At 39.2% G+C, this 9,083-nt stretch overlaps 1 protein-coding gene across 1 annotated transcript; it reads right to left on the reverse strand.

The window, feature by feature from the left end:
- Positions 1 to 2,052: 2,052 nt before the first annotated feature.
- Positions 2,053 to 8,779, reverse strand: LOC150082676 (uncharacterized). The gene is made up of 3 exons (XM_090378743.1): positions 8,717 to 8,779; positions 5,555 to 6,263; positions 2,053 to 2,115 (listed from the first exon to the last, which is right to left on the reverse strand). Exons 1-2 carry the CDS (start codon positions 8,726 to 8,728, stop codon positions 5,598 to 5,600), a joined length of 678 nt encoding a protein of 225 aa, XP_090234869.1. The 5' UTR covers positions 8,729 to 8,779; the 3' UTR covers positions 2,053 to 2,115; positions 5,555 to 5,597.
- Between the last annotated feature and the right edge of the window lie 304 nt (positions 8,780 to 9,083).

A 9,083-nucleotide genomic window follows, 5' to 3' on the forward strand; every position in this document is an offset into this window, starting at 1 on the left:
AAATTCAAGTAGTCGATATCTTGATAATTTTCATATTTGTAATTATTAAATATTTACATTTTCATCTAATAGTTTCGCTTGTAGAATGATACGTAATATTTTTATTTTTAAATCGATAATTTTGGTATTGAAACTCTTGTAAAGAAGGTACAGTATTTTTAAAAGAATGGCATACGACAGGAGGAGGTTCAAAAAAGATTTGTATTTACCCAGAAATAGTTGTGATAGAAGAATGAGATTTTTGGATTTGACACCTTGAAATCTCTATAGAAACCACAAATTTTGGTTTAGATCTGTTAATTCACTTTATTATTTGCAGCGCTGAATGAAGTGTCATAATGGATAAAGTGGACTAGAGATCAGTGATTCGGTTTCTCTTTCTGCAAGAGAAAACACCCAAAACAATCCACCATGAAATGGTCGCTGTTTGTGGAGAAGACTGCCCATGTCGTGGACAGTGTTGTTGCACATTGGTATAAACAATTCAAATGTGGAAGAACCCCAGAGCATGATGAAGAAATCCCAGGACGTCCAGCATCTGCTGTAACAGAAGAGTGTTGCAAAAATTGAGGCATCATTTCAGGAAGATCGCAGTCTTAGCTTCAATGGACTAGCTGCAGAGATCCGAATTAGTGTAGGGTCAGCGGAGAACATGATTCATCAACAGTTGCATAGAAGAAAAGTGTCTGCTAGATGGGGTTCCACACATCTGACCCCTTACCAGAAGGACGAAAGGGTACAATGTCCACACGAAATGTTGTTAATATGCCAGGAGTTTTTTCAAGGATAGTCACCATGGATTAAACTTGGATCCATTATTATGATCCCGAAACTAAACAAATGTTAAAACAGTAGAAACAAGCAGAATGAATCATTCCCCCACTCCAAAAATGCAAAGGTGCAACAAAATGCTGGAAAGGTGATGATGCCAGTTTTTCTGGGATTAACAGGATGTAATATTAACAGATTACCTTCTTAAAAAAGGCTGTAGTGACGTCGAAGTAGTATTCAACCTCCTCATAAAGCTACGTGTTGTATAAAAGATAAAAAACACAGAGAAAGCCATCAAAAGGTGTGCGCCTGCTTCACGATAATGTCCCCTGCCCATTCCTGAAATATTCTCTTTCCTGCCCCGAAGTCCTTTCTTCGCAGAGAGCACTTTGCTGCTGATGATGAAGTACATTGAGAGGTGGTAAAAATGTGTCATTTTGTCCAGTGACTATGTTGAAAAAGTGTAATGCATGGTGTTTGTTTCAACCTTCTATCGCAACTACTTGTGGGTAAATAAAACTCTTTTTTGACTCTCCTCCCCTAGTATTTCTGAAACCTTTGAAATCAAAATATTCATTTCAAAGGTGAGTCACAAACTTAAAATGATCAAACATGATTAACTGAACAACACTTTTCCTACTCTTATCGCACACGTAATAATTGTGATACTTTCGGTTAACCTATTGTTCTGTAACTTAAATTGAGATAAACTGTCAGGAGAAAGTTTTCTCCTCACTCCAGTGATCTAACAGAAAGACAGAAAATTATCTTTCCCTGTGGTTTCATAAACCTATTTCGTTAAATTATGACTGATATTTTAAGTATTTTGCTCTGCTTGCTGTACGCATGCGCGACCATTAGGTGTCGCTTGTTTAAATGGCCAATATTTTCCAAAAAAAAGTAAATATATTTCTTTGTTTTTATCGAATGATTACGTACGATTTTTTGTTCTGATTTCAACAGAACAATAAACCACTTTACCAAGTTGCTTTTGAACTGACGTGTAGAAGCTCCATCCACCTCCTGAAATATGAAACGCTTCCTGAACTCATAACGCTGAGTTTCTTTGACTGAGTTCTTTAAATTAGCGCTTATATTGATTAAACAATCGGCGTATCTTATTTTATACATTTTTGTACTACTCAGCTGTGTACAGCGCCATATTTAGCAGTCACGTGATCTAGAACAATGGCTAAATGTTTATTTCAATATAGGGTCTTGTAGGAATGTTCAATAACTTAAAAACAAGCTATACAATTACTGCAAAAAGGCATTTATTAAACAATATATTACAGAAATAAAATAAAATCTTTGTCCTTGTCGTACGTCAGAGCTGCTGAGATCCTGAAAAAAAGAATTGAATAATTAATGGGAGGTAGACGATAAATAAAACAAATAGGTAAGTTCAAGTTAATTTTGCGATAATTAAGTCTAGAATAATTATTGATAATACTTTGTGACCAAGTGAAAAGACAACGCTACAATTCAGAACGCCTTTAAAGGCAAAATGTAGTCTCTCATAAAAATTAGAAAAAGTACGTATCTTTATTGAAAATTCCAATTTTTTCTAGCTTTAATCTTTTTCAACCGTCTCTTGAGGTTGCTAGAGCCACAGTGAAGACATTTCCAACCGGACTGTGGAATCTACGCAAGGAAGCCATTGGTTTGTATCTCATTAACCCCGAACCACCAGAGAGCTAGTCGAAATTGATGCCATGAACATGACTTGGAGAGTCTTGACAAATGTGGTACAATTCTGTAGTCTGACGAGTCCCGTTTTAGCCTACAAACAGATTCTAGACTTTATTTCATCTGGAGACAACGAGAACGCGGCACCATCCCTCTAGCATTATAGAAAGGGACACTTACAGTGTTCTCGTGTGGGATGGAATAATGATCAACGGTAACATCCCTCTTCATGTTTTTGATAGGAGGTACCGTAGCTGCGCAGAGGTACTGAGAACAGTTCCTCGAACCCTATATGCGACTTTTTAGGGGTATGGTTGGCCCAGATTTTCTTTTCGTGCACGACAGCACCACTGCACATAGAGCTCAAGTGGCAGGGGAATATCTTGAAACTAAAGATATCCAACTATTGATATTCAATAGTTGGATCAAGATCAAACTTAAGTCCAATTGAACATGTGTGGGCGTCGCATTGCACACTGTGAGCCAACTTCTCGGTCACTTGACGAGCTAAAGTCTTTTCTGGCGGAAGAATGGGATTTTTTGCCACAGAATCGTATATCGAACCCTTATATGGAGCATGGTTCCCCACTGTCAGGCCTGTTTAGCCGGTGGAGGGAATCCTACGCCGTACTGATGTCATGTGACCATATTTTCGAGCATCTTGTATAGACTTCTGTAATGCGACCTTTTTGGTAATTGTTATACAACCACTATAAATGTCCCTTAATACCTGTCCGAAGCCTCTTGCTGTCTCTTCATTTCATCGTTATTCCATGGTATACCCCCACACCAAATTTTTCCCCCCTTCTTCGCAAGTTGTACGAGTTACTCCACGTTATCTGCGTGTTCTGTTAATTTTGTCGAGCAGTGTGTAAAGTGTCAGCGAAGGCTTTCACAGTGATGATGTTCAGTTCAGCGGCTGCGTTTTTTGTCTTCAACATCTTGCAATTTCTTTCCTTTCAGGGCAATTTTCACCTTGAGAAAGAGGAAGAAGTCCACTGGTGCTGGATCGGAAGAGGGCGAATGATTGATTTGTACGATGTCATGTTTCTTCAGAAATGTTTTCACAAGTGCGGAATAGGCGGGGCCATTGTCGTGCAACGAAAAAACAGCTGCCTTTCTCTCGAAATTGTGGCCTCACTCGGGAAATGCGCTTCAATCGTCTTTGAAGCACCTGTACGTAGACCGCAGCATTGACTCACTCCCCTTCAGGTACAAATTCCTTGTGAATCACACCGTGTGTGATTGAAAACGTGACCTGTAATGTAATTCTAGACTTCTGTAAACGAAACTTTTCGGCTCTTGGTGATTGTTTCGAAGTCCACTGCATGCTCTGACACTTCGTATCTGGGTCGTACTAAAACATCCACCACTCATCACCAGTGTAATACAATAGAGGAAATTAGGATGGTCTTGGCAAATCTGGATGAAGTCTTCGCATGATGACACTTTTCATTTCTTCTGGCCAATGGGTGAGACTGTGCAGCACAAGTTTTGCACAGAACTTTAATGCCCAACCTCCTTACATCCCGTATATACCCCGTATCTTTGTATGACTAGATATTGCCATATACGGTAGTGTCGAGTTATACACTGCCCTGCATTAATATTCGGACACCTGCTTTTAGACAAAAAAGAGAGCTTTTATTGTGTCATATAATATTTTGTGCTGAAACCTTTTGCTTTTATGACGGCCTTCAATCTTCGCGGCATACTCTCAACCAGCGTTTTAAAAATGTCAGGTGATATGTTCCTCCACTTGGCCTTTAACGCAGCCACCAGTTCGGCCTTATTCTTTGGGCGATCTGGAAGTGCACGTATTCGATGAGCCAATACATCCCAAAGATGCTCGATACGGTTCAGATTAGTACTCTGAGCTGGCCAATCCAACTTTTCCACACTCATGTCCTCAAACGACTCTGTTACGACCTGAGCAGTATGGCATGGCGCGTTGTCTTGCTGCTACAGGTATGGGCCTTACCCGAAGAATTTCAATAATGGTGGAAGTGCATAATTGTCCAAGCTGTCCTGGTATTGCACAGCATTCATGGTTTTGTCGATACCGACTAATGGGCCCAAGCCAAACCATGAAAGGGGCCCTATACCAAGACACTGCCTCCACCAAACTTCATTGTTGGGAGGATACATTCAGGAAGGAACTGTTCCCCTGGCATTCACCACACCCAGGAACGGCCATCAGACTGAGTGAAAACGTCGACTCTTCTGTCCATAGGACTGTTTTCCACTGCTCTACAGTCCAGGATTCGTGCTCCTTACACCATGTTAATCGGCGTCTAACATTTGTTGAGGTGATCAATTCTGTTGAACTGTTGAGGTAATTCTGTTGAACGTGTCATGTTGCATGCCCACTTTTGAAATTGTCTGTTCGAAGCCCAGTGTGGTGTGCATATTTATAAAAGGTTCTGTGACGTATTGCATGCATAGTAACTGTTTCGCCGTCCATACAGAGGCGTCCGGATATTAATGGTAGGGCAGTGTAGATAAGTTTAAGGTGTATTCAAAATGCAAATAAAAAACATAAATTATCTTAGACTAATAAACGACACATAACTCTATTTCTATAAGAAAGAATTGTTGGAATTAAATTATATAAACAGGAAAGGAATTTAAAATTATCCAGATAAATTTATCCAAAATAGACGACGATCCGATTTTTCCTTGAAATTCATTTTCAAGTTCAGAAACAAAAAAGAAAAAAGAAAGGAAAACATATTAACTAACTAATTTCAAATTAAAGAATCCGATAGACGATCTCTTATAAGATTGATTTTGTTTTCCGTTTCATTATTTAAATATAAGTTGCTTATTTTGTACCTTAAATTTGAAAATTAGTTTAGTTAATATGCCTTCCTTTTTGTATTTTTTAAGTTATTTCTTAGACTTGATAATAATCCCATGAAGAGCCGATACCTCGTCTCCTTCGAACAGGATTATCTAATTAACTGGAAATTCCTTTCATACTTTTAATTAAATTCAATAAATTGCATTATCTCATAAACATTGAGCTATGTGTCTTTTATTTATGAAATTTAATTAAGTTCCAAGCAAGGTTTATAAATCAGAAAATACTCACCAAGAGGATCCATGTTCTGTTTTCTTATTCGTTCATAGAATCTTTATCCTCCTCTGACGCCGTACTCTGATTTCTTATCATACAGGCCCTCCTCTTCTCCTAGACCCTTCTGATAACCTCCATAGCCTCCAACTCCGTCGTAACCATCGTATCCTCCCCCAATTCCTGCACCACCACCACCATAGCCACCGGCGCCTCCAGCTCCACCGTAAATTCCATCACCGTAGCGACCATATCCTCCCAAATCTTGTTTTCCGTAACCACCTCCGACTCCGTATTCTCCATACCCACCTTGCAAGCCGTCTTGACCATAACCTCCACCGTAGCCACCTACCATACCTTTACCTCCATATCCTCCTCCCAAACCAGCTCCAGCTCCTCCGTACTCTCCTAGACCTCCTGATCCGTATCCTCCATACACTCCACCGCCATATCCCTGAACTCCTCCATATCCTCCAGTTCCTCCTCTTCCTGCAGCACCATATCCTCCCATACCCCCTCTAACACCGTAGCCTCCAATTCCTACACCTCCGTTGGCACCGTAACCTCCCATACCGACTCCTCCCTTGGCACCGTAACCTCCATAGTCATTAATCATGCCATCTTTCATGGCATATCCAATCCCTTCTTTGCCATAAACACCATAACCTTTAGGACCGTAACCAGCAGTAATTAAGGAAGGAAGTAGTACGAAGCACACACCAGTCAGCTGAGGGGGGGAAAAAAAAAAAAGGAAGAAAGCAAAAATTAATTTCAATTTCAAATTTTTCTGAAAATAAAATTAAACTTTAAAGAACAAAATTCACTTGTAGACCCCTTTTTGTGGCCAGCAGGATTTAAACCGCACGAATAATGCAAAGGTTATTCTCCCAGCAGAAAAAAATTGCTTTTCTAAAGAGTTCATCTGCTAGATCTATACTAGAGGTCACTTGTTATCTAATGAGGGACCAGTTAGTCCTGAAACAGGCTGTTATAGCAGTCTCATCTTTTACACAAATGAATGATTTGCCCTTTTAAGAAAATAAATTTTCTTAAAAGGTTTTGATTACTTTTTTTTATTTAATACAATTCGATTTACACTTTTAATATGAAGAGCATTTTTAATATTAATTACTTAATAACTTATTTTTAATAAGTTAACTCAAGAGACCAGACAGGGGACAAACACCACAAGAATGATAACATTAAGGCTGTGCGTAGATGGTTTAACATGATAGAATAACTAATAAATTTGTTTAACACGTTAACTGCCACGAGACTCGCCAGTCGTGTCTCACTCTTTGTGGTTCGACTAACTCAGCCCTGTTGGGAAAAAGGCTCATAATAATTCCTCCTCGCTTCGTTGACAGGATTTGAACTGTTTTTGAACCTGGATTTGAATCTTTTCCACCCAGGAAAGTCATTATCTTCTAGAGGGAGAACTAAAGGATACATACTCTTGTTGTAAATACCCATATAAAACCCTTCACTGATCCGTCCTCAGAATATTTAGAAAAAATATACAAACAAAATTTTGTGGCCCACTAATGTGTTGCAGCCTTATTAAGAAAGGGCTGCAACACATTTTTATCGAAATAATTTTTCCCATTATAAAAAGGCAGACAATCTTAGGCTTTTAAAAGTCTCATCTGATTTCTTAAAAGTAATCACAGTTGGGTGCATCAGTGGACGATCCAGTAATCCTGCTAGAATTACATCATGGACTTGAAATGGTGCTCAGCAAAAACCACTAGCATTTTCCTAGACATTTCAACATAATTTTACTCAGCATCCTTTGAAATAAGTGTCCTTTTACCTGTAAAATCCCTTATTAAAATTTTCGTCATGCTCAGTCTGTAACTCAGATAGAATCTCTACTGCGAGGAGTTCGTTCAATCTCATCCTGTAGGTGTTCAGTAAAATTTCTCGTAAATGGGGAGGCCATCACGGTAAGCTGAATTCATTCTCGTGTTACTGGAAACAGCTGTGTACAATTCTTTTTAGTAACACCATCAGTCTGCCCTGGTGTCACCTGACAGGATGGGTTAGTGAACTCACGCCATGGCCTGGTCCTTGAAACCGAAAAAACCAGGATTGGTCAGTCCAGACAACGTTTTTCCAGTCCTCTACTGCCGGTGTTGCTGTTCCTGAGCCACAGAGAAACTTTTCTCATATTGCGCCTTATATAATATATCTGTAAATAACTTGCTTTTTTTCTGAAGAAAACCTCTACTTTACAGCAGGAAAAAATTACTCCTCCCTCGCCTAAGACCGACTAACTCGGCCACGTTGTGAAAAAGACCCATAAAATTCAACGCGTCATTTAAGGGATTCGAACTCAGGTCTTTTTCACCTAGTGTAGGGAGGACGGTGAACATATCAACTATATCATCCCCGAGGGCCTCGCCCCTCTGATCTTAAGGCTCTGTGACGTGACTTGTTTCTATTATTCCATGATCCAAGAACGATGGCTAAGCACTGCTTCAAACGACATTTGCGTTGGTTGTGGGGACTTGCAAACTTTGCCATGAAAGCCCATGACGTGCAGCTTCCTACGACCTGTGGATGCACAGACTACCTGCGGACTTCTGGAACTTCAACATAATTTTCCATGTAGGTCGTTCGATTTGTTTCCACCACTTTTCTCAGGGATATTGTTCCTGTGTTCCTATCCATGAGATTTTTGGCCTGCTTCTCCGGTTTGGCACATCTGCTTTCCCTTCGCTTTCTTCCATTTTTCAATACATTGGCCACAGTTCACTCCGTGAGGTTCAGACGTGTGGCTAACGCCCCATTGAGTAATTTCTAGGATGGCATCCGACGATTAAGTCTTTGAAACTGTTAGCTTTGTACCGTGACTCATTCTCCTTGTTTGTGATATCTCTGCTGTTGCTTGCACACTTTAAACCTGTTCCTGTTTGTATAGATCTCGTTAGTACTGGAATGGCTGTCCAAATAAGTTTTCTTAGGTACTGTACATTAAGAGTTATTTATTAATAGTCTATTTTCACTCGAAATTATCTCCAACTATTTCCTAATTCTGAATAACATATAATTAACAACCTATAATGAAATTTTAATTAATATCAGAGTTAACAAACATTTCTAAAATAATATCTTTGAACTTTAAAAATCCAGAATATTTAATGAATCAAGTTATATATTCCGAGAAAACTAGCTTACCATTGGAAGCATGGTAGAAAGAATTGAAAATCTTCTCGAAGCTTAGATAACCTTCTATTCAACAACTTTTCCTCCTCGTTTATATATGTAACCGCGAAGTCCTTGCTTTTAGGCGTAAATACGAGAATGCCCACTTGCAAGAGCCAGTCAGAGAGAAATATGGTTGAGCGACCATCTAAGGCTAACAGGTGTGGAATGCATTATTTTCAACCAGGATTACAACAACAATTAAACCACCTGGAATCCAATACGATTTAAAGACTTTTTATAATATCCGGACTACGGTGACAACATGCATTTACACTCTTCAACATAGCTGAAGCAGAAAAATACTTCTTTCTAGGTTAAGGTTTTGGAAGTTAGGAGT

The sequence above is a fragment of the Mastigoproctus giganteus genome, chromosome 7, assembly GCF_048544385.1.
Source record: "Mastigoproctus giganteus isolate SK-2022 chromosome 7, ASM4854438v1, whole genome shotgun sequence".
In the NCBI taxonomy this organism is placed as follows: Eukaryota; Metazoa; Arthropoda; class Arachnida; order Uropygi; family Thelyphonidae; genus Mastigoproctus; species Mastigoproctus giganteus.